The sequence below is a fragment of the Marmota marmota genome, unplaced genomic scaffold (assembly GCF_001458135.2).
Source record: "Marmota marmota marmota unplaced genomic scaffold, marMar, whole genome shotgun sequence".
In the NCBI taxonomy this organism is placed as follows: Eukaryota; Metazoa; Chordata; class Mammalia; order Rodentia; family Sciuridae; genus Marmota; species Marmota marmota.
The window spans coordinates 1,766,394-1,792,784 of record NW_026000142.1 but is presented as its reverse complement, the minus strand read 5'-3'; the positions used below and the strand labels follow the sequence as shown (position 1 = coordinate 1,792,784).

Genomic DNA, 26,391 nt, shown 5'->3' with positions numbered 1-26,391 from the left:
GTGCTATTATAACAGGGTTGGTTTGTTTGTTTTATTTTACAACCCAAACATGGAATATTTCTTTCAAGATCTGATAGTTAACAACACTTCATGCATTTAAAGTGCTTATAAAGAGGCTGGGGATGTGGCTCAAGCGGTAGCGTGCTTGCCTGGCATGCGTGCGGCCAGGGTTCGATCCTCAGCACCACATACAAACAAAAAGATGTTGTGTCCGCCGATAACTAAAAAATAAATATTAAAATTCTCTCTCTTTCTCTCTTTAAAAAAATAAAGTGCCTATAAAAACTCTTTATGAAAAATAGAATATATAGATATGACTTAAATATAATCCAAATGACAAAATAATTTTCAAATGTGTGCTTTGTCAGTTTTTCTTTAATTATTCCTACCTACTATATTCCATGTCTTTTCTAGGGTTCTTGGAATTTTTTTCTCTATAAAAATATAAAGTTAATAATGAAATTCACAGCTTATATCGAATGCTTTAATATCTCATTTTTAGATTAAGTGGGGGGTGGAATCTCATGACAATAGAAGGGAGAACAATGGAGTAAGAAGGATGTGAAAGGGGAGGAACAGCAGAGTGAAATTAACCAGGCTGTGTTTTGTATGAGCATATCACAAACGAATTCCACATTTATGTGTAACCATAATGCACTCATTTTTTAAAGTCAATTTTAAAAAGTTATTTTTGAATTATCTACTTCAGAAATGTCTTACTTTGTTTCAATGACATAGCATTACATTTCAATATAAAAGGTTACATTTAAAAGCATTTTTTTTTTCAGAATATCTAAAAGATTAAAAAATAAATAAATAAACCCAGGAAAATCATCAGATTAAATAGAAACGGTGGCTCTAATGGGAATTTTACAATAAAACCAGTTCATAAACATCAGCAAGGAAATCAAACTAATGAGGAAGGGCATCCTTCTCTGAAGTTGATGTGCAATTTATGAGTTAATTTGTATTTATAAGAGTTAGGCTTTGGATTCTGCTGTTCCAAAACTCTAAACATCCATGAAGACCCCAGACACTAACATGTTGAAATTTCCTAAATGTTGATGAAAAGCTAAAATGTACCTACAGTTTTATTTCCTACTCTATGTGATAACAATAGTAAATCCAAACTACATTTCTTTACTGTTTAATGCATTTTGATATTACATGGGCAAAAATATCAAAAGCTAGTGAGCACTGATTTTTCCCACATCCCTCTCACCACTTTTTAAAATCTTCCTTCCAAAATAAAATGCCAAATGGATCTCTCAAAATTGTGTTCCCTGGTTTGAAACTGTGTATGTCAAGTTTCAGCCCAGAGCAAATTTTTATGGCTGAATAATAAATCCTGAAACGCAGGGTTCATATTGGAAGTGCTGACACAGCTCTGACTACAATGCAGTCGTGCAAATGGCGCCATGATTATATCTGCAAGAGATTCTTTTAAAAGTTTGCAAAATACTGTTCTGCTTTAAAAAAAAAAAAAAGCCAGATAGTTTGATGCCAACATAAACATGCTTTTAACCCATTATGTGCTAATTTGCAGAAAAGCCATTAATGGAGAATAAGGCACACAGCACAGCAGTAACAGGAAATGTCCTTACAAACTTCTTTTTGACTTTTAGCATGACTTTAATCAATTCCATGAAGCATGAGTAACAGTTAAAACTGAAGGGTGTTTTTGCTTGGAACTTAAGAAGGAGGTTGCTTTGCCTTGCCAGGGAAGATGATTTGGAGATTGGGTTTGGAGTAGGGGTGGGGGTGAGGGGGTGGGGAATCCATGCCAAGACCCACAAAAACTGCTCTGGCTCCTTATTATCCAGTATGTTTTAAGCGTATTTTGCAAAAGGAAAAAGAATACATTTTAATAGATCCTGACTTATTTTGTTCTTTGCTGACCTGTGATAATAATATTCTATTCTTCAGCCTTTTAAAAAAATGTTTTTAGTAGAAGTTTAAATGTGAAATCTCTTCCATCAAATCCACTTAGAATGTCTCAGAAAAAGTAACTGTGGTGCTCTCTGTAGATGCTATTGTTAAAATTGCTCAATCTTCTTCATGCCCTCAGTCACACCCCAGAACTTGAGTATACCTCGTTGATACCTGGGACTAAGCACAGGAATTGGAGACTTAATAATAGTTCTACAAAAGGTAGAAAGGACTTTGCATTTATTTCACAAGGGCCCAGGTAACCAGGCTCCCATTGCAAAGCTATGGACTATGACAAAGTTGTGCACAGAGAACTGGACTAAAGAGGGAATCCCATCAGGGGTACAGCCCAGTTTCAGATGCAGGAACTACAGGGTAAGATTGCTAATGATAATTTGGCAAACTTCTTTATAGCATTTATTTTGTGCCAAATTGTTTCATACTACCCCCTTTAAACCTCATAAAATATCTTAGGAGGTAGATATTATTTCTGCTTGCCAGATGGAGAAACTGAGGCCAAGAGAAGTTAAGCTAAATAAGTTAGTGGTGATCATATAGCTAATAAGTGGCAGAGCCAACACTTGATCCTGGGGATATAGGTTCCAGACTCCACCCCCCCCCCATCACTATCCTGCATTGGCTTTTTAGATAACTGAAACTGCATAAAACGCATATAAAAAATTAAACACATACACATACAATTTCAAATGATTTTGAATATGATGTGATTTATAACAATTAAAATTTGTCTCACTAAACTCTATATGATATTTAAGCAAATATCTGAATGTAAGGGGATGTGATCTGCAATAAGTATGCAGGCAGGCTACACAAATTTTCTCTTGCTAGCCCAAGGGATTGAAGGAAGTGCATGGAGCATTATGCATGTATTCCTTCAGAAGTTCCCAGTGCTGACTATGCTCCATGCTCCACAGGCTCTGCCAGAATCAGGGCCACCTTTAAAATTTACAAATCAATTGAGGTTTTAGAATTATATTGTTCAGTATTTGAGAAACTCGATTGTGAATATGGAATGATCTTTTGACCTACATTCAATTCTCAGGTATCACTGTCCATCAGTCAGCAAGAATGACAATTTCAAAATTCTCTTCAGTCTCCGTGGACTGAGAGTTTGAAAATAATAAAAAACTGGATTTGTAAGGAAATGCTATGAGAATGGCATTGTGGTAAAATGGATCAGCTCTCAATCTTGGCTCAAGCACTTATAAATTGTGTATCCTTGGGTAAGTTTTTAAGCCCCTGGCTTCTTAGTTCTCTATCTATAAAATAAGAATAATAACAGTACATGCTTCAAAGGTCGTTTGGCGGAGTAGATAGTGTAAGACCCTTGGTTAGCATCTGGATGGCCATCTTAAGTGATAGCCCATCTTAAGAAAAAGTTTCACTTTCCTGCCCAAGGGTGTTTCTGAGAAAGGCTCACCACTCCCACATACCAACCCCACCCTCAACCACCTGCATTTGGACTGCCTAGCTCTAATCCCTGAGCCTGCCCCATAAAAGTCAGGAAAGCCCAAACCTGTGTTGCCTCTTTCCATCTTTGGAGAGATGGCCTTTATTTGTCAGCTCTGACAAATAAACTCTCCTGTGTATCTCTGTCTGGTCTTCTCTTTCCTTTCTTGCTCGCCCATCTCTGGTTCCTCACTTTCCTTTCAGACAGTATTTATAGACTGCTTAGAAGAGAGCCAAGTATATCATAAATCCTTAATAAATGTTAAATTACTATTCTTACTGGGGAGTATGTAAGAGGTTCTTTCCCTCATCTAGGCAGAGTTGTGGAAAAAAACCCTTTTAATAGTACAGTTAACAGTAATGGCTCCTATTAATGTTTCCACGTAGAATACATGAAAAAAAGTCAGAATTTTATTGATAAGATAATTATATCTGCTCCTTTTCTTTACTGTTATTATTGAGAATATATGGTAGAGTGAACTTTGTAACATGAAAATTGATACTGTATCTTATTTTATTAATAGTAATAATTTTACTGGAATTGCAAGTGATTTCCATTTTATTTGCTTCTACCAATCAAATAATTAACACTTGCTTTGGCGATTACAGTTTGTGTTGATAAATGTAATATATTGACTAATTGAAGAAATTCTTTCATGTGGGGAAAGAAATTTAATTTTTATTTACCTTTAACATCCCTTATGTTAAGAGAAAACAAAACAATAAAATAATTACTCAATCTCCCACATCATACCTTCCTTCACTTCCTGCTTTTTGTCTTGATTTTCCAGCTCTGAATCATGGCCAACTTTGGGTTCCACCATTTCCTCATCTTCCTCATCCTCTAGAAAAAAGAAAGAGAAGAATGAAATAATTTCTTCAAAGTCATTGGTTGATGGTGGGAGGTAGGGCTAAAAGGGTAAAGTTCCAATCATTTAGGGCAACTTCTAAGTCAGTCAGTCCACAATGAATGCCCAAGATGAATGTTCATGAATACATGAATAAATTATCTCCCAAAGAGGCTTCTTTGAAAGTCTCCTCAAGCTGCTGAGAAAACCGCCCCAGGTGGGCACCTGCTCCCTTCCTCTCCAGGCCCTCACCATGTGGGACGTCTTGGAATTGCCTCCCTGACCTCTGAAGCTTCTTCAGAGATGGCCCAGGAACAGATCTGAAAATGTTTCCACCTGGAGCATTTTCTCCAAGGGGGACACCTGCTGTGCAGATGACTCATTTCCAATTGAATTCTCACCAAATTAATTTGTTTTTGACCTACAGGAAAGGTTTAAATACAGGTCTGACCCCAGGTCAAATGCCATTGGCAAGTAAACAACCAGGCAGAGACCCCCAAAGGGAATGCTATTGGTGGGCGAAAGTAAGTAACCCCAAATGGCATTTACACATTCAGAAGAGTTCATGCATTAATGTGAATTTAATGAGCACTAACAAAGGCAACTACCAGGACCAGATGTTATAGTGCCCTTCCTGCCTATGCAAAGTATGTTCATTCTCCCTCTTCCCTCCACCTGCCTCTTTCTAAGAGGGCCCCTTTATTATGTAGAGCTTGAAATCAACATGGGAGATTTAGGAGACAGTCGTGGTGTCATAAGAAAATCCAACTCATTAGAAAATTCAACTCATAGAAAATATGTTATGAAAATTAAAAACTTTTTTCATAGTTCCAAATGTAATATTGTATCTACTGTAGGTGGGTGATTTCGTTGATCCAAATGCAGTCTAAAAGAAATGACTTCACTTATTTCCCCCCAAACCATATATTCAATTATTTAAAAAATGTTCACAGACTTCCTTATAAGATCTCAAGTTCATTCTAATTCCTATCATCATGTATGCTGAAAGGTATCAACTCAAAATTTAATACAAATTACCTGAAGAAAATATTATAATGCATACCTAAGTACCCAAATAAATGTGTACAGCCTGAAAAGCAACCTCAAAAGCTCTGACAAGAACTGTGGAAGAAATATACCAGTTTTTAAAATGTGGAGGTATAAAGTACACAGGTTTGAAATTAAGATATTGAAATTTTTAAATGTAAATTTTCATTGAAATACAGTACCCCATATGCAGGTATATAGCTTGTGCAGCCAACCTCATTGCTTTATTATCACACTATATACACATCAGAAAGAATATAGAACATCTTTAAGGAGAATTGTTATTTATTAATAATTAATATAACTCTGAAGTTGCATTTATGATATTTAAAGTTGCGCTTAAAATTTTGAAAAGGACACCGAGTTATTCAGAATTTTCCACAAATAAACCTTTAAAGCATTGGCACATATATGTCTTTACTCATATATAAAGATAATCAATGCTATCTACCCATATTATCCTGCTTGGAAAGTCCTACAGAAAATATCCACTTTGACAAGCTGCATCATCCTTATCCAGGGACCTAACACAAAGCACAGTGAGGAACTAGCTGGAAGAAAGTTTCTTCTTCTGAAGCAGTTTTCAAAAGGCCACTCATCTGCTGGAAAGTGGACCCATTGCTGAGCCTTCTGGAGACATCTCTTTACATTGAATGGATTCAGCAGAGGTGCCTGGACACTTACGAAGTGCAGGTTAGTACCACAAGTCCAAAAGCTCATAAGTCCAGTGTTATGGGTTGAACTGTATCCCCCAAAATTCATATGTCAAAGTCTTAACCCACAGTGCCTTAGAATGTGACGTTATTTAAAATGAGGTCAGACTGGAGCAGGATGGGCACCTAGTCCAATATGACTGGTGTCTATAAACAAGGGAAATTTGGATGCAAATACACACCAGGGAGAACACTGTGAAGACAAAGGCAAAAAAACCAAAGCAATGCTTCTACAAGTCAAGGAGTAACGCCAACAGAGGCTAAGGGACAGTACAGAACAGGTTCTTCCTCAGTCTCAGAAGGAACCAAACCCATAGACATGGACTTATAGCCTCCATAAATGTGGGACATTATTAAATTTCTGTTGCTGAAAACACCAGTTTGTGGTTCCCCGTCACAGCAGACCTATGAAACTGCTAAAGCTAATAAAGTGCATTGCCTTCTGTAATGGTCCAATCTAGTAGGAAGGACGCAGGAGATATATAGTGATATTTAAGGCAGTGAGTGTGTCATGCAAATAATCTAATTTATGTATCAGAACTTGGCACCTTTAGACCAAGACAAGCAGGTTGTGGTGTAAGGGGGGAATTCTGAAGGCTCTTTGAGGTGGACATGCTTGACCTCATCATGGTCACTCTTCCACTTTAGGAGATGAGCAAATGTGGATTTCAATTGGGAAATGAGGTTTCACATCCTTGAGAATTATCCATAATGGATTATTTTGTTAATCAGGAATATATACGGTACATATAATTTTTGTTTGCACTTTCACTTTGGAATCCACTGATCTGAGACACAACTAATAATGCTGAATATGAAGCATTATTTTCCCTGACCAGAAGGATTCTCCACTTGGGTGAAAGTAGCACTTCAAGGGAAGAAACTGATGTGGGTGCCAAGTTGGAGTCTGTCACTTGCTAGCTCCTTGGGTTGATCCAATATATACAAACTCTCTGACTTTCTGTTTCCTTATCTACTGAATTGGGATAAAAGTCCTTTCTTAAAACACAATGTTGTTGTAAAGATTACCAAATAAAATGGTTGGTGTGAAAATGCTTTTTAAACCACTATGTTAGTTGGGCATGTATAAGCAGAAATCTTCAAGTAAAAGTTACCTTAGCTTGTATGTCAACAAATATTGATTGAGCACTTGTTACATGCCAGTAGCTGGGCATGTGCCGCCGGAACCAAATAGACAAAAAGCTTCTGTGCTCAGAGAGTTTCTGTTCAAGTTAAGAGAGAGAAACTGCAAGCAAGAAAATAAAGCAAAATGTGTACTGTGTCAGGCAAGTTCTATAAGGGAAACAGAAAGTGGGAAAGGGGGATTATAAGCATCTGCTCAAGGGAGGAAGTCTCAATGTAAAACAGTCACCCGCAAAGGTCTCCCTGAGGTGACACTTGAGAGTGAGAGAGTGAGTTGAGTGGGTAAGGTGAGTTGGGGGAAGTAGGACAGCAACAATCAGATTCTTTCTTCTCAGTCCTGGGACCCAAGGATCAAGGTCAAATTCAGTTATTCTCAGTTCTATTGCTGTGCTTTTAGGAGGGGCATCTAGTTTATGCATTTGCATCTTCCAGTTCTCAAAACTGAAGGCAATTTTACTAAATGGCTTTGGATTAGTCATCTTTAAATAGTATCAAGTTCTCATCTTCCCAGATATAAAGGTTTTTATTTATTTTAGCATTAATTCTTAAAAGAATAAAAAAAAAACCCATCATGACAGAAAGGCGCTAAGAACTTATTGGGAAAATATTATCCTATGAAGGACTTGGCTGTGAAAAGGGAGGTTTGTAACACAATGTGTTAGTTTATGCAAAGAGACACACACTCATGAAAATAGTGGGTTATCTGATTCCTTAAATAGAAAAATCCGTCTCCAGAGAGTATGTTTTCCATCTATTTTTTTAAGCACAAAATTATTTATTGTGTTTATGTGAAAAATCGTATAATATACTGTAAATAACAGGGAAACTTTTTAAAAAGTACCTATCTTTTTAAAGTGGTTAGAAGCCAGTGTGCATATTAATTTTTAGTGGCTACAGGATTCTTTGTCTATCAGCCCCTTAAGGATGTAAAATAAGTGTTTCAGTGGATTTGTTAAAGAAATAAAACACAAGAGACTGGTTTGTTTCTCTGCATACTGATATGTTTGCCTTGCTCAGCAAAGAGAGTATATTTTTCTTTAAGACTCTGGTTTCCTTTCTGGTGCAATTGGAATTACTTCTGTTGAAACCATTTTCAAAACAGTTAAATAAGTTTAAAGAAAAGGATTTATGTAGACCCTCTACAGACTACTGATATATGAGTTGTGCCACTAGTTCATACCCGGTTACAGTTCCTCTGAGATTGGAGCGGGGAAAAAAAACTTACCACCCATGTATGGTTTCCTGTATCCAGGTTCACACAAGAAATTAAACTAGTGGCAGAAGTTAATTACCTGTCAGTCCAAGGAGCTAATTTCAAACAAAGGCATCTTTTAGACACATTGTTTTATTTAGCACCCATATTCTGCCATCTCCAGTTGCTACATTCATTTCCCCTGTTTGGAAAAATCTTTAGAAACCACTGTCATCCTTCCTAACACTTTCTGAAGGTCTAAGAAAGACTAATTGCACATTATGCAGCAATCACACATAACTCACTTAGCACAAGTTCTGACCCTTTGCCTGAGCTCCAGAAGAGAGAGTAGTTTCCTCTACTAGCCCATGGTTCAGATAAATCTAATGTAGTCAATTTTAATATGACACAGTCCTCTGTTGACTTGCTCTGATGGCCTTACGAATTTGAGATGTTTAAAAGTGAATATAGTGGAACATTTGCCATTGTTTGGCAATACAATGTCAAAATCCCTTTCAGTCCTGGGGACATGCTGGATCCTATTTTCCTCCCGTTGATTCCAAGGGGAGACATTTTCTTGCTATCTCCTGGTGACCAGGACACAGACAGTATCTGGGCAATCAGCCTGGATGCTCCCAACTCATGTTTTATCTTTGGACCTTGGGAGACAAAAGAGAGGGGATGGTTAGGATTCATCTGGGGCAATATAGGGTAGAAACAGTGATGCCCAACATCCTGGCCAGATTCTTCCCGAGGTCCTGTATCTGAGTTCCCTTGGTCCCTGCCCTTTTTCAAGCCACTCCTTCTGCCTCCTGTTGATTCTGTAAGTACTAGATTTCCTTCCAATAAATTCCAAGAGAGGTGGTGTCAGCACCAGATTTCCTTCCAGTAAATCCCACTGGGGTTGGTGCCTGCTGCTTGCAACCAGAGCCCTCAGCACACAGGGCGGCCCTCTGTAAAGAGAGGGGCTTGTGTTTTACGAGGTCACTGGGTTCTTGCTTTCCCCAGCTCTCCTAGGGCCTACAAAGCCTTGGGCTAAGAGGGGCTCAGCTCCTGGGTAGCGCTCTTGCTGCACTGCTGCTGGCTTTGCAAGAGAGGGCTATGGTACCTCTATCTGCCACTCTGGGGAGACTGCTAAGACTGGGGTAGGTGGGGAATGAAGGCAAGGAGGAGCAAAGGCCATTCACTTCATCCTGTAGGAGAAAGGGCAGCCTGCTGGCACCAAAAGGGGAGGCCAAAAGTAATTACCACATGAGTTTGAATTGAACAAGCCAATGACCATAAGATGCACAATTGCTTTATGTACCATTAAGAAGATTGCTACTAATTAAATTATAATACATCATCCAATCTGATGTGGAAAATTCTGGATATTAGAATCCATAAAAGAATTTGTGGTTTATAAAATTAATATCAACTAACTTCCAAAAGGTTAAAAAAAAAAGATGGCAAGGATTTACCAGGGCAATTGTAAATTAAGCTTACTACTATGCCACAGTTGGGGAATGGACTTGGAAAGATAGAAAGGCATGTGTTGTATTTATTTATGTTTGTCTTTGCTTTGCTTTGCTTTGTTCTGATGTGTTTTCAATTTGAGTACAAAGGCCCTAGCCAATTTTATCTAATTCCACATATGGATATTTCAGGTAGTGATTCTCTTACATTTTAGGTTTTTCTATGGGAAAACGAAACAGTTATATTTTAGATTTAAAAAGAAATTCACCTGAAGATATTCTTGGTAGTTCTATCTTTGACCTCATCTTTTCTCATATCATGCTTATTCTGGATAATATTTACACCTATTTCTTCCACTAATCACCACAAACTGATTTCTCCAGCCAAGGAATCCCTTTACAGATTCAGACTATGGGATAGACATTTCAACCAGGCACTGCACACTTGATGTGTTCAAGGTGGAGTTCCACCTTCTGCAGAGACCTGCTCCTTGGGTTGGGTTCTCCATCCTGACTAATGGTGCCACCATTCACATGGGATCACAGTGGGGTACTTAAGATCCACCTTTAATTCCACTTTCCATCAGGATCTATAAGAGAGTCTCCAAGCCCGGACAATTGTGCTTCCAAGATCTGACTCCAGTCCATCTGTTTTTACTGCCCTTTATGAAGCAGCTCCCAAGCATGTCTATTGATCCTTATTGTTCCTTCACCTACCTTGTGCATATCTCTATGATAACATCTCAGACCACTTGAAATTAGACTTATCATCTTTCTCTATAACCAGACTAAAAGTCTCTCCAAGACCCACTCACGTTAGTATCATCAGTGTCAAATAATGAGACTAGAAATGTCAAAACACAAAATTTTTCTTGAATTGAATAATGCACTACCCTACTTAGGGCCCCACTAAGTTTTGGCTTCTTCTTAGAGTTCAGTATCCCACTTTCAATAAACATAAATCATATTTGGCTCACAAATATTATTTAAAAGAAACACAAAGCACTGGTGAAGCTAAATAGGACTTGGAAAGCACACTTATCTCTCCCCGGCCAGCCCTTTGTGCAGATTCTGATCTCTCTCCCTGGGGGTGGCCTGACTCTCAGTGAAAATGATTGCTGTCATTCATCCCTGCAGAACAACTGGAGGTTTTAAAAACAGAAGGCACACTTGTATTTTTAAGATTATGGAGGTAACATGAAGGCTGGAGGGTGGTGAATGAGACTGGAGTCAGGGAGCAGTTAGAAGGGAGGCCACATCCATGGCTGAGGCCCTAACCTCAGCTGGTTCAGGTGCCAGTGGGACTGTGAATGTAGAGGTGCTGTTTGTACAGCATACAGTGAAGGCTCTCCAACAGTCTCACTCAGGTCGTCCTATCCTGGGACCAACTTAGTACACAGCTTGCCAACTTAACCCAGAGTCTGAAGAGAGCCACCCTTCCAATATGTCTCATATCAGCCAAAATAAAGTATAACATGCACCACTGAATGCTTACACAAACCAAGGTGAGCGCCTGTGTGCTTTAAAAATATGCAGGAAAGACATATTTTGTGGGATTTTCAGTAAGCACTTTGTTAAATATACTACATGCTAATATTTAAAAAACCTTCACTTTCTGGTCTAGAAAAATTTGGCCAGAGTAAAGAAAACATACATTTCTCATCATACAGAGCGCTCCTGTTAACACTCTAGGCCACATCAGCTCTCTCCTAAGGCTCTAACATGACAGTACTTGGAAAGTTTACTTCCTGATGGAATGTCACCCAAGGCCTTGCAAATGGGAGGAAATGAAAGAAAATATTCAAAGTGAGAGGGAAGCCAGAAAATAGTACTTTCAGCAGATGTTTCTGTAACTTGTAACTGCACTGAGGTATAATATGTGTGCAGTAAATATATAGTGAATCGAGTTGATGTGGATCAGTTGGCCTGAAGCACGAAAAGTAGAAAAGGAACCTTGCTTTTCTCAGAGAGATACTCAGGCAGGAGTCTGTGGATAACTTCAACTTCTGATGTTTGGAGGTGGGAGAGCTTAACTGATCTGTGTTTCCATAAATTTTCATCTTTAAGAATCTTTAATGGCTCCCTATTTCCTAGGTTAACTTAGCATTTAAGACCCATTGCCGTCTGACTCCAACCCAGTTGTCTAGTATAGCTCAGAGCAATGCACCCCTTGACTCAACTGTGTATGAAACGGGCCAGGTGTGTAGTCAGAAACCATCCTCCCTGTATCCCTACCTTTAGACCTCTACATTTTTTCAGGCCTTTGTCTGCCAAACTTTCTCAGAACATCATGGATTTTCAATCACAGAAGAGAACGGTTTCATGAACTACTTCACACTGCTAGATAATGGTAACCCAAATGAAGGTTAAAGGTGCATTTTTTTTTTTTGGTACTGGGGGGTGCTTTACCACTGAGCCGCATCCCCAGCTCTTTTTATCTTTTATTTTGAGACTTAGCAACATTAAGTTGCTCAGGGTCTCACTAAGTTATGGAAGCTGGCTTTGAACTTGCAATCTTTCTGCCTCAGTCTCCCAAGCTGCTGGAATTACAGGCTTGCACTACCAAGGTGCAATTTTTATGGGACCTGAGAGGGTGAGATAATTTGGAAGAGAACCACCCTTAGGTCAGTCCTCTTCTGTTCATTCTTGTAAAAACAACCATTCCACTGCCCTTCTATAGAAAGTAGCACTGCCATTGCACTCTGTGTGAATATGGCCTCTTTGGATTGTGTAAGTCAAGTCTCTATGATTATCACCAGAAACCCTATTTATGTGGATGTACACACACACACACACACACACTCAAGAATAGATTTGAAGCACTTGAAATGTAATTTTTGGCTGCTTGGAAAAGGAAGGAGGACTCATACTCTCTATTTCCAGACTTTTGCTGATTATTTCAGCTTTTGGACAATTCCATACTGTACTTTTTGCTCTCTTTACTATGTCTTCCAAATGTGAAAATTTGCAATTCCTCTTAGTAGGAGACTTGATTGTGAAAAGAAGGCTGGAGGAATGGATAGAGATATCATAATATTTAACTTTCAGTAGTGATTGTAGATAAGTCCCAAAGGAATACTAAAATGGTTATTATGTTATGATAATTTATAAAAATAGTGTAAAATAAGTAGAAGCAATGTTTAAAAATCACTTTCTTTGCCAAGGAATTGTTCCTAAGGAGAAAGTGGTACTGTCCATCTCTAAGAATCGTCAACTCTTGTCTATAAATGTCAGAGCAGCTGTCACATCAAACACTGCACATATAGATCATCTCATTATTGCACACTCTCTTTCTTTTTTATTAAAAGGCTCAACTCGTGTTAAGCTAGTTCTTTGTATACCCTCTTCTTTTCTTGCACACCCCCTTTATCCTTGCCATTTTCCACCTTCTTCTCTTCGTCGGAGGTAGCTTAGCCTCTTAGGTAGCTTATTGTAGTGGTCACCTAACTGGTGTCTCTTACTGCAGCCTCTCTTTCTGCTTACCCTTGCAACAAGTAACACTGTCATATCAATCCTCTTGGAACAGAACTCTACATTAGCTTCAGAAGGAAACATTTGATAGTTTCCATGATATATAGAGTAAAAGCTAAATTCCTTGGCCAAGGCTTTAAGTCTAAGTCTGACTTCAACATGTGCTCCTTGTACCTATTTCCTCTCCTAGGTTCACCCTGCATACATATATATATGTCTGCCTCAATCTGACTGCACCAATACTGTGTCAGGGGCATGAACTTCCACATTTTGTCTATCCTTTGATTCCTAACTCCTCCCCAGCCATATTCTCTTCCTCCCTTCCTTTTACAAACTCTCAGTACCTACTGTGCACCAGGAACTATTCTAGGTGCTGGAGATACTACAGTGAACAAAACAGGAAAAAATTCCCACCCTCCTAGAGCTGGCTCTTGAATGGGGAAACAGATAATAAAAAAGATAAACATATAAAGTATATACTGGGTTAGAGAATTTCAAGTGCTCAAGACAAAAACAAATTGAATAGAGTGGGAAGTGGTTGGTGTCACAGTTTTACACAGGGAGCAAGGGAGGACACTCGGAAAAAAAAAAGATGCAAGGAAGTGAAGGAACAAGCTTCCAGGAGACTGGAAGGAGAACAACCTGGTCAGAGGAAACAAAAGCCCAAGGGAAGGATTGTCTTATGATGTTCAAGGCCTCTGATACTTTCTCTTCTTCTCTACATGTAAAAAGCAGCTATATTTGAGAACTGATTCTAATGACCCCTAAATTTTCCATGTTCTACCTTGTTGGAAGGGACTTCTTCTTCCTCTAACCCCTCAGATCACTTGAGATGGGCATCTCTTACAACTTTTTTTTTTCATCCAAAAAACTATTTTGCTGAAGATGATGACATTCATCATTATCTACTGCTATGGTTTTGCACTGGAATGCCTCCTAAAGGTCAAGGTGTTAAAAGGCTTGGTCCCCAGGCTGTGACACTATTGGGAGATGGTGGAACCTTTATGAGGTAGAGCCTATGGAAGAAAATTTCCTTGAAGGACATATTGAAGCTTGGCCCCTCCTATCTCTCTCTCTGCTGCCCAGCTACTATAATGTGAACAAATGTCTTCTACTAAGTGTTCCTGCCATGATGTACTGTGTTACTAGAGGCCCAAATCACTAGAGCCAAGAGAACATGGACTGAAACCTCTGACACAATGAGCCAAAATAAACTATGCCTCCTTTTAAGTTGGTTTCCTCATGTATTTTGTCATGGCAATGGAAACCTGACTAACATACCTACTGTATACTGATTCTAAGTAGAACACTTGTCTGTATATTTATGAGTTTTCTTCTACAAATTTCTTGGCATAGGGTCTATTAATTATTCATATCTGTATGTTCCCATATGAATATTTAATAAACATTTTTTACTTTTTTAGATTCTAATATTTTCCTCATTAAACCAGTTGTTCTAAAAAGGACATTTTCTCAGTAATCTCCCCTAGTTTCAGTTGGATGAAAAATCAACTCAATTTCAAAATTCTAAGGTTTCTTTCCTTGATCACTAGGGCTTGCCAGCATTGACAGCAGCTCTGGTCTAAACTCACACAGACTCCTACACTCACTACAAGATTCATGATTTTTCTTGTTTGTTTCCCATCCTAGCGACTGGTCACTAGGTATTTCTGACCATCCATTACGTGCTTAAATCTATTTCAGGCAACATAGAAAATAGCAGCTATCAATTTATTGAACTGTGTATGCCAAATTTTGTGGCAAATAATTTTATACCCATAAACCTATGTAATCTTCATAATAACTCACAGCGGCAGATTCAATAAGCTTTCTTTATCCATGAGGAAACTGGGGCTTAGAAAGGCAAGATGATCCAAGTAAGGTCAACGAGTTAGAGGAAGCAATAGTGCCAAGATTCAAATACATATTTTAATAACTCCCAAACTTCTCCAATGTATTACCAAATGGTACCAAACAGTATCAAACATAGAGCGGAAATGTAATTGACAGTCATGGTTTTGGCCACCCAGAATCCACCACCCAACTTCTTGGGATAACAGTTCCTCTCTTCTTTTTTGGCAGACACATCCCTACCACTTTCAACCAAATAATTCCTTCTTGAAATTAGGGGAAAACTTCGTATCTGAAGTAACAGTCAATGAGACCAACTCTCAGTAATTGTCTTTGCACTATTGGTGGAATGACCATATGGTCTACTGTAAACTGAGATAGTTCTGAGAGAGGAGAGAGTTGTACCTAATAACTAAGCTGGTAAGACAGTGTGAATAAAGTCTGGGAAAACCAGGACCTGTGGTTACCTTGTCCACCAGAGAAGTGCACTCCTTTCTTCCTTTAGACTGGGCAGGTGCCCTGAGAAATTCAGGATGTGCTCCCCCCTCCCCATATCAGGGAAATGGACTACTCTTTTCTATTGGACTGGGTGACATTCTGGCTAAACCAGGACACATATTCAACCTAACCATCAAGACAGCAAACTCCTTTTCTCTCTTGGACTGGGTTTTGTATAAAATTGGAACTGACCCTACCCTGGCTCACCACATGAGGCTTAAAAGAGAAGGAATGGGCAAGGTAAGATCAAGAGATGGATAGTGGCAATAGTCTGGAACCTCACTAACAGTATCTGGAGCAAGCATGCTTTAAATGTCTAAACTGAGATAATATCTAGCTTTTTACTCATAAAACCAAAATCTTACTTTTGGCTTAAGTTATTGGAGGTTGGTTCCTCTGTCACTTGCAACCAAAACTAGTATTAATTGTTAGGAACTGATAATTTATTAAGCACCTATGTTGTATTTCTTTACATGAGTTCTTTGGGCACACACACCATCCTGAAAGGTACATAATCCAGTTGCCATAATGTTCAGGTTCAAATCTTGGTTCTCTACAAAAGTGACCTTGTATTCCTTACTTAACCCCTTATGCTTCACTGTCCTCTGCTATCAATAACAAAATTGCCCTCCTTAGATAATGGAGCTACTTTAATTGCTTTATACATTTAAAGAATATTTTATTGTTAATAAAAAATAGTCTTGCAGAGGTTAAGTAAACTGTTCAAAGTCAGGTAGCTGAATTACAAAGGCAGATTTTTTAATCCAAGTTTTTGAGGCTCCTAATTCCATTCTGTTTAAATTGTGCTCCATTTATGCCTGACTGCTTGAACTAGGCTGTGAAAGATGGAGGAATCTCATTGGGTTTGAGGTGATAATAAGCAGGTTCAGAGGGAAAGAGAAGTCAAGGGAGTTGTGAATGTGTTTGGTCCACTCTGGAGGCACTGTTGCCAACCATATTCTATTCAGTGGACTCCAGTGTCTCTTTCCTTGACTGTTTCAGATTCAATTATAGTTTCAGTATGGTGGGGAGCTTTTTCACAATCCATGCATAGTTGTAGACATGTTCCCATCTACTGTAAGGGAGTCTTTCTTGGACAGTCTTTTCTTTTCCAGTATAAGAAGTACAAGATCATGCCTCTAGAGTATGTCCTGCTCAATCTCTAAATGCATGGATGACCACTTTCTCCTTTGCTGACTCTGCTTCAACCTGGATGTCTCTTGAACTTGCCCAAAACTCTCACACCTAATAGCTTTTGCAGTTGCTACTCCTTCTGCCCAGAACACTCTTTATCCCAATATTTATGTGTCTTTCTCTATGGCTTCTGTAGGTTCCCTGTTCTATTTTTCATATCATTTATGAGACCTTCTCTCTTCCAATCTAAACAATATATGTACCTCACTCTGTTCTACCCTGGAACATAGAACTTGTTGTCTCCTCGATTTTCCTTTCAATTCCATATCACTGATCACCCTCGGTTTTGTATATTTATTTATGTATGTATTTATTTTCTGTATCCCACCATTCGAATGGGAATTCCACCACAGCACGGATTCTCTTCTTTGCTGCATTCAAAATGCCTAGAAAATAGATGGACATATGTACGGGCAATAAATATTTGTTGGATGATGAGATGGCTGAATGTACAAGAGAAGATCAAGGCAGCTCTGTATCTTGAAACCATCTACCCTGCCCCCTGCTCCATCCTAATACACTCTCATTTCTGTAAGCCAGCAGAGTGATGGCAGTCCCTATGATGAAAATCAGGAACTCCCACCTTGTAGATGCTACAACCCCATGGATCTGGTTCCTTGAAGTGGGAACCATCTATCTCTAGCTATTAGAATGCTAAAGCATTCTAATTTTTCATAAAATGCAAATGAGATAGTTTGAGTTTGTTTGCTAAACTTGCATTTTAGGATTTTTGCATTTGGGTGCCCAATCCCCAAACCAGTGAGAACTGGTATATTTTCCATCTGAGAATACGATTTAAATTCATCACAGTCTGATTCTTAGAGATCATTAGCACATTTTTTTTTTTATCCTGGCATTAACGACTCTATTTGGGGCTAAATTATTTCCCCTGGTTTTAATGTCATGTTTTCCCATTGGCTCAAATATGAAGTCCCTTGTCTGTCAATGTAATAATTTTCTATTAATTATAAAAGAAGAAAGCTAGCAGTTTGAGAGACTTAAGGGAAGCATTTGTCTAATCCAAGAAACTGATTTTCCAGTCACTTGGACTACGTACAACTCTCAGTTGTGGTCAGATTCACAGATTTCAAAGTGCCCCTTGTTTTTACTTTCTGGTCAGTCTAGACAGACATGGTTCTTTCTTTCATTTTTCAAGCTGTTGGAACACCAGGCTGGTAAAAAGAATCTAAATCTCTCAAGAATAAATGAAGCAGCACTTCACCGAAGACTGAAATTTTCTATCAAATATCCCTCCCAATAGATGAACAACCCCAAGGGTGCTAGGAAAGATTTCACTTCAAAGAACCAATGGGATTGTGCAAACAAAATGGTAGCAACAAAATTTCTGACCTCTATTGTCCTGTCTGGAATGGAAATATGGTCCAGTGGTTAAAGCAGGCAGCCATAAAATTTTGCCTGTTCTCAGCTATTTTAGTTTCACATGGGTGTCCACACCCAACCTAAATTGCTCCCTTTACCAAGAATTATTCTATTCATTATAAGTGGACTCATATTCTTGAGAACCTCGTATGTTCAAGGCATAGGTTAAGCTTTATGAGGGCTACAGAAATGAATCTAGAAGATACGTGAACTCAAAGAGTTGGCATTCTAGCAGGGAAATCATAATTGTCTATAAATAGCTACATCAGAAAAGACAGCAGTTGGAGATGTGTATGGCAAATCAATAGGGGTGAAGTGATCTCCTGGTAGGGTGCTTGTGAACAGAGAGAGAAGAAAGGGAAGTGGATTTTTTTTAATGGATTTTGAGTTGGATCTTGAGGAATGGTGAAGTCCCAATGAGGATGTAGAGATGGGAATGCAGAGTATCATTCCAGCAAGAGAAAAGAGAATATGCAATCACACCACAGTGGAAACCTGTGAATAGTGTCTGATGGGCAGATCAGTAGATGAAATAATGAAGACCCTAAGTACCAGGATAAATATCAGGATAAGCAGGGTCATTCACATTTGCTCCTTGGAAAACACTGCTTTAACTGATGTCAAAAGAAGATTTTAAGGATCAGTAGATAACTAGCAGTGCATGAACCAGGAGGACAGTTTCACCAGCAGAGATAGCATAGCCGAAATATGGTCTTATTCATTACCTTTTTTTCCATGAACTGTACAAGATAATTTCATTGGCTGCTTCTATTTTCTCATCTGCAAACCAGGGATGCTAATTTCTGTGCTATGTACATAATACAGTTGTTCCATGAAACAATGAGATAATGGATATTAAGATATAGTCAATGGTTGGGGGCTATAAGCTGTTAGTTATTAAGATGAGATCATTGTTATAGTAATTACAATTTCTTGGTGCCAAGTGGCCCACCCAGTCACAAAAAGGTGCCTGGTAGGAGAAAGGTTAAGCAACAGAAAAGAGAAGAATGACATTCCAGTTAGAAATCACCAGAGAAACACAGGAAAGACCCACAGAAACAGCCATTGTTAAGTTATGGTAGGATTGAGGATGAGGAGAAAGCATTTAGCATAGTTAAACAACGGAATATGAAATAAAGTTTCAAGTTGTATGAGACAGGCTCTAAATCCTGTTAAAACTAGAGAAGCATGTAAGCTGTGGTTTTCTGCAGGCTTCTCTTCAAAGGACAAGGAAGAGTAGGTAAGGCAGAGGAAAGGGTTTACTGTCTGTATCATCTAGGTTGAATGCTCTGGGATCTCATAGCACCAGGGAAATGGTCCTTTCTTTAAAGGCATATAAACAGAGGGAATTAAATTATGTACAAATGGTCCCTGGCTTGCAAATGGTCCCTGGCTTACAAACGACTGGACTGGAAGATTTTTCGACTATAGGATGGTGCAAAAGTGATTCACAGCAACCTGCAGCTCCCAGTCAGCCATGGGAATCATGAGAGTAAACAGCTGTGCTGCTAAGAGATGGTGTGAGGTAGGTCAGTTGTATTAAGTGTATTTTCAACTTAATGATACTCTGAATTTATGATGGGTTTATCAGGGCATAAGCCCATTGCAAATCAGGATTCTGTATGGACTATTCTCTATGCTTCCAGCTCTTAGTGCAATATCTAACACAAAAAGGGGCCACTTACTTGGTCTATTGAACCAACCCTGGGCATATGATGAAGGAAGGTGTGAAGTCAGGTGAATGAGCACGTGTTCAAAGGTATGGGAAGAAATATCATGAGGGGAGGGAGAAGGGACGAGAATGGTCGAAAGGCAGTTAGCTATGGGATTGATGGCTTAGAAAAGAGGTTAAGGCCTTGGGTTTTGACGGAGCAGTGAGAGCAAGGAAAAAACTAGATTCAAATTAGTAATTCCTGCTAGCCACTTACTAATCAGGCTACAGCGTCAGCCCTGGCCAGAATGCAGTTTTCTGGTGGATCAGCAATGAAGGAGGAAACAAAACTACTGCCACTGGGGTTTGATTTAAGGATACTTGAAAGAAACAGATGTTTTTTTCTACCATGCACTTCAACTTCCACCTTTGGCCTTGGCTGATGTTGAGACAGCCCCGAGGTTTCAAAATATTACCTCCTATTACACAGGGGGCTTTGTCTTCATCTTTGACCATCCCGTATTATTTCTAGTGTTTTCACTAGAAACATAAACTGAAAAAAATCCATAGAGACAGCTCTGGAAGTATTGTGATATTTAAGAAGGATGTAAACCATATAGTGCAATGTTCAGAAAATTAGACCAACAAGTAAGTAAGTGGAAATTATATTTTCTTCTTTTTTTCTTCCTCCTCTCCTCCTTCTTCAATACCTAGACTGGTCTTTTCACCAAATGGGTGAGCTGCTACCATCCCTGGAGTTGAGTGACCCCTAAGCTCATGCAGCCAGCTAATGGCAAGGGTCAGATTGGAACTCAGACCTGCTGACCCTTTTTCTAATTCTCTCTCCATTACTCAGGCTGTGGCAGCAAGACTGTCTTAGAGGAGAAAAACCTCAATTCCAATTAGATTTGGAGCAGAAATGTGTCTTGGCAGAGGATTGTTTCACATGCTTTCTGCAAGCGACACCTGTCGAGACTGCTACTACCTCATTTATTTACTCCCTTCTCCTAGTCCAAATTGTTCTGGTTGAATGAAGTCATTAGATTATAAAAAGCTATTAAAGCACCCCTGTGGCTTCCAGCCAAGCCATTGTGGGCTATCGCCTCCTTACTTCCAGAGCCCATGCTTGGCAGAGAGAAGTTTGCCAACACAACTATGCACCACTGAAATCTGAAGATTTTTTTGGACAGGCTAATTAGACCAAATCACTTAAACAGGTCTAGGCGATGCTGAACAGGGTTTAGTGTCTAGATCAGAGCCTACTGCAGTCCCATGGCCTTGGCTTCTTGTACCCCTCTGCAAGGGCACTTCCCTCCATAGTCTGTATGGTGTCAACTATGGACCATTCTGGAACCACATTATCTGCAGCTGCAAGGATCATCTGAGAGAGATGATATACTTGAAATCATAGTTTTACTTAGAAGAAAGCAAATTAAATTGGAAATTGAGTTTTCTGTACATTTAGGAGAGAAACCAGGAAGAGGTAGGCTGGTGGGTCTTTCCCTTCAACCCCTTCTTAGGGCGTCAGGCCATCCCTTTTTGTTGAGTGCCTATACTAAAATGAAAACTGGGATATATCATCTCTCCACTTAAAACTCATCATTTCCTCATTTATTTTCAGGGCCAATCTCCCTCACCTGCCACATGAGATCTCCTGTAATCTAACCTTCACCTGTTTATTATCCTCATATTGTACTCCTTCCCTTTGGCAGGCTATATTTCAATGATTTAATCTTCACCCAATTGAGGCAATCGCTCTGACTACCTAGGCTCAGGGATGCTTCACTGCCTGACTGCAGAGGGTCAGTCTTCACACTGCAGGTAACATTTATGGAACAATTACTAAGGGCTAGGCCTTGTCCTTCCCAGTGATTATCTCTTTTAATCCTTACAATATTCTCTCAGATAAGTACTGTTGTTATCACCCTTTATCAGGAGAGAAAAATCAAGGCTCAGAAAAGTTAAATGAGCCCAAGAAGTTTCCTGTGATTGGTAAATAACAACTGAAACATCCAGGTCTACTTTAATTTCAGAACTCTGAGTTTTAACCACCCCACCATGTTTTCTCACTGTTCTCTCCTTCCAAACTGAACTTCTCCCTGGGTTCTTTTCTTTGGAAATGAGAAATAGCCACAGAGTCACATAAGCACGAAGCCTGGGATTGATCCATCAGAATGTCTCTTCTGTATCTGGAACCCCACATACACATTGGTTTAACTACCTTAATTTCTGAAAGATCTCTTGCCCTCTCTTCTTCTTTAACCCATTGCCATGGTCCTGATTTGGGTTTCTATAAATTTCCAGCTGAGTTATTGCTGCTGCTTCCACTTTCTGTTCCCAGTCTAAGCCCTTCCAAGGATGCTGGATGCAGCTTCCCAAAGGCCATGTCCTACCTTGCTGGAATTCTGCCAGGGTGTCTCCACCACAGCCTCAGGCTTAGCATCCAAATCCCTGTTGGGACATGGCTCTCTCACTTCCTTCTACACTCTTCCTCCATATGGCCCTTTACTCAAACCTTCAGAGGACTTCATCTCCATATTGTTGTTCCTTCATCCCCCTGAGACCTTGAGCATGTTGCTTCCTTCATCTGGAGTGTCCTTGCTCACATATTAATCTAGTTAGCTCCTACTTGTCCTTCAAAACATAGCTTCATAGCTTCAGTTTCATCTATTTTGAAACTTTCTCTGACCTCTCAGTTTGATTATCTGCTTTTCCTCTGTATAGAACAGCCCAGTCATGGATCATTTATAATTGACTATTATCTATTTGTCTCTACTCTACTCTAAACTTCTTGTCCCTTTTGGCCAATGCTTAGTCAAATGCATAGAGCACAGTAGATAGTCAATAACTATTTTTTTTCACATTGAATTAACAGACAATTTCTTTAAGGCATATTTTAGGAGTCAATGTCAATTTCTGTAAATATATTTTAAATATGATTTATCTTCAGAAATCATTATTTGGCAAGAATTGTCATTTGATTGGCTAAGAAAATATCTAGAGAGAGTCATTTTGATTGCTTTGTTCAGAACTGAGTCTCTCATACATGGTGCACAAGGTGGTGCTTATACTTTTTGGTTATGACATGAAGTGTACATTGTTTAATAATTCTTCCACGGACTCTTAGAAGAAAGTCTGAGAAATGGTGATACATCTGGAATCCTCTAAGAGTCTCCCTATGGTACTAACTAGTTCTCAAACAAAAGAGATTTTGCCTCTAGGCAAATATCTGGAAATATTTGGCAATCTCTGGAGATGTTTTTGTTTGTCACATCTGGAGGTGATCAGCATTGAAATATAATGGATAGAAGCCAGGGACACTGCTAAGCATCCCACAAAGCACAGGACAACCACCCAGAGCACAAAATGCCCGTGGTACAAATATTGAGAACCTCTGGCTATGGTGTTTCAGATTCACTGATTCTCTGAAGATAGATTTCTGCAATTCTGTTGAACTGGATGATACAGCCTATACTTCCTTGTCCTATGAAGGTTCTTGTGAGTGGTGGTATTTCCTGCAGGAATAAAGGGGGCATAAAGGCCAAGGCAAGAAGAAGGAACTCTGTGGTCCTAAGGATGGAGAATTTGATCAGTTTCAAAGCCTACACCTACATGTATCTTTTCTTGTAAATCCCATAACCAGCAAAACTTTTTACCACTCTAGAGGAGCCTCCTGGCTCCTGGCTTCTGTCTTCCAACAAAGGCTTTGGCGGCAGGAGCCATTTCCCCAATCCTGACATCCCCAGCTCATAAGATCACAGGCAGTGAGTTCCCATATATCTGCAAGATCACAACTTCCCCTTCCTCAGAAGAATGGGCACCCATTCAAGAATTCTGTAGCAGGGGATGAGCAGCTGAAACTTTTTATTTTGGGGGTGGGGTAGCAAAGAAATGGAGAATTGGGATGGTTAAGAAGTTTGTCTTTGCAGATTCACTTATCAAATGCCAGGCTTGACAAGAATGCCAATGATTCTGAAATTCTAAGCACAATCTCTCTGGTGCATGGAAGTATTAAAAAATGTTTCAAGAAATATTCATTCATTTTTGTTAATATTTCACAGAATGAATATTTTAGGCTTATGTTATAGCAAAGTATTTCTCAAACATTTGTTATCACATTGCCCCTAATGCAAAACAATATTATCTGTTTTAGTCAACATTTTTGCTGCTGTGAATAAAAGACCTAATCAGAACAACAGTCCATATACAGTCAGCTCCATTCCCCAGGGGCTCCAGATAAGGTAGCACATCGTGGTGGAAGAGTGTGGCAGAGGTCAGCAGCTCACATGATGATCAGAAGCAGAGAGAGAGAGAGAGAGAGAGAGAGAGACTGACTCTACTCCCCAGATAGAAAATACATACCCCAAAGCCACACCGGCAATGAGCCACTTCCTCCAGCCATACCCCGCCTGCCCCCAGTCACCACTCAGTTAATCCTATCAAGGATCAATTCACTGATTAGGTTAAGGCTATAACCCAATCATTTCTCCTCCATACCTTCTTGCATTGTCTCACACAATGAGCTTTTGGGAGACACCACACCTAAACCATAACAATATGAAAAGCTAAGGAATAACAGTAATTTGGAATAAGGGTTGTCTGGTTATGTAAAAAGTCACTGACCAAACTGGAGTTTAAGTTTAACACAGCAAGACTACACAACAATAAGCAAAAGCAAAACCATTATCTCAAAGCAGCCATTGGGTATTGTGTCGAGTGCACTGAATGGCTGACTTAATTATTCAATATTTGTTTTATAATTATTAATATGTTTGTATCTTGTAGCCAATAAATGAAGAGAGCATCTACTGTGTTGAGGTAGATAAAGTAGCAAAATATAGCCCCTTCCCTGAAGAGCTCAGAGCTTTGTCAGGGAATCTTTAAATGAGCACTTAACACTACATATCATTTCCTTAGTGACTCAGCATGCCTGTGCCATAGAGATTCTGGTCCCTGGGGCTGAGTGTCTTGAACATGACCTGCTACCCAGGGATGGATCTGGAACAAGGCTGAGGATACTCCTGTTGTAGGTTGTCAGTCACATCACCAGGAAGCCTCTCTTATGTGCTGAGAGAGAGTAAAACATATCATTTTTCAATTCAAATACTGGAATGTTCTTCAAATAGTAGATACTTTTATTAGCTAAAGGATAAACCTTCCAACCTTGGCCAGGTGAAATAAACAGGTACCAAATCAGGGTCAACAACAGACACCCACTCCCCCCACTTCAGCGTAAGGTCCCTGAGATGGGGACTGCTACATAAAAGTGGTGCTCAATCTTTAGAAAAGAACATCTGGTATCAACCTCCTTAACATACATTAAGAGCGAATGAGAGAACTACCATGGGCTATGTTCACAGTCATGTCAAATAATTATAAATTTAATATAATTCTGTACCGAGTTGAGCTTCTGTTCCTGATTCACATAAGCCAGTCCTGTATAAATTTTTAGGAGAGCTAGCAAATGTGTTTCCAATGGTGAACCTTTTCATACATCTCACTTTTACTTTTTAACTCTGTGTGGTAAAGGGGACGTTTCTTTTCTTAAAAAAAAAAATTCTCATCTGTTACAAACCAATTTTTTTATTTTGTTTTTTTTTTTTACAAACTGACAAGTGATACATTTTTTGATGTTTTGATATATGTACACATAGCGGAAGAGTTAAACCAAGCTGGTGCACATATGCATGCCTCACATACTTATCAGAATCAGCCTGAATGACTGCAAGTCACAACAATGCCAAAACCCTATAAAAACGTCTACCTGCTTACTCTCAATTTCTGCATTCACTTCATTATAGACTGATAACTAATATTTTGTGTGCTGGACCCTGTCTGGAAAGTATGTCACATAGCACTGACATAGATGATATTTAAAGACATTTTAAAAGAAGTCAGAGAAAGGAGTCGTCCATGTATCTTTAACAGAAAATTAATATAAAGTCAGAATATTAAGTATGTAAATATGTTTAAATAGTATCATTCAGTTTTTATTGCTTGTACCCATTCAAATGCTTTATTTTTGGCAGGAGGAGTACTGGGGATTGAACTCAGGAGCACTCAATCACTGAGCCACATCCCCAGACCTATTTTGTATTTTATTTAGAGACAGGGTCTCACTGAATTGCTTAGTGCCTCGCTTTTGCCGAGGCTGGCTTTCATGATGCTCCTGCCTCAGCCTCCTGAGCCGCTGGGTTAAATGTTTGATCAACATAAAAGTGTTAAGTGGCCAAGACCAAGAAATATCCTATAAACACTGCCTACACCATCACTGTCCAACAGAACTTTCTGTGATGATAGAAACGGTCTTTCTGCACCATCCAATACAATAGCCAGCAGTAGCCAGGAGCCACGTGTAGCTCCTGAGCATTTGAAATGAGGCTACTGTAAACCAAGGAACTAGGTTTAGAATTCTATTCGAATTTAATTATTTTAAACCTCAATAGCCTGGTGTGGCTCCCATATTGGACCACATAGATCCAGCTCATTATGAGAGGAGCAGTCAGGTTTTCAAAAACACAATTTTAAAAAGAAGGGACATGGAAAATGC

General features: G+C 39.1%; 1 protein-coding gene across 5 annotated transcripts in view; it reads right to left on the bottom strand.

The window, feature by feature from the left end:
* Dync1i1 (dynein cytoplasmic 1 intermediate chain 1) overlaps positions 1-26,391 on the bottom strand; it is a 264,774-nt gene that overhangs the window by 114,861 nt on the left and 123,522 nt on the right. For all 5 annotated transcript variants that reach the window (XM_048785965.1, XM_048785968.1, XM_048785966.1 and 2 more), the window contains one exon: positions 4,154-4,243. In XM_048785965.1, the coding sequence (XP_048641922.1) occupies positions 4,154-4,243 (90 nt within the window). The remainder of the gene's footprint in view (positions 1-4,153; positions 4,244-26,391) is intronic.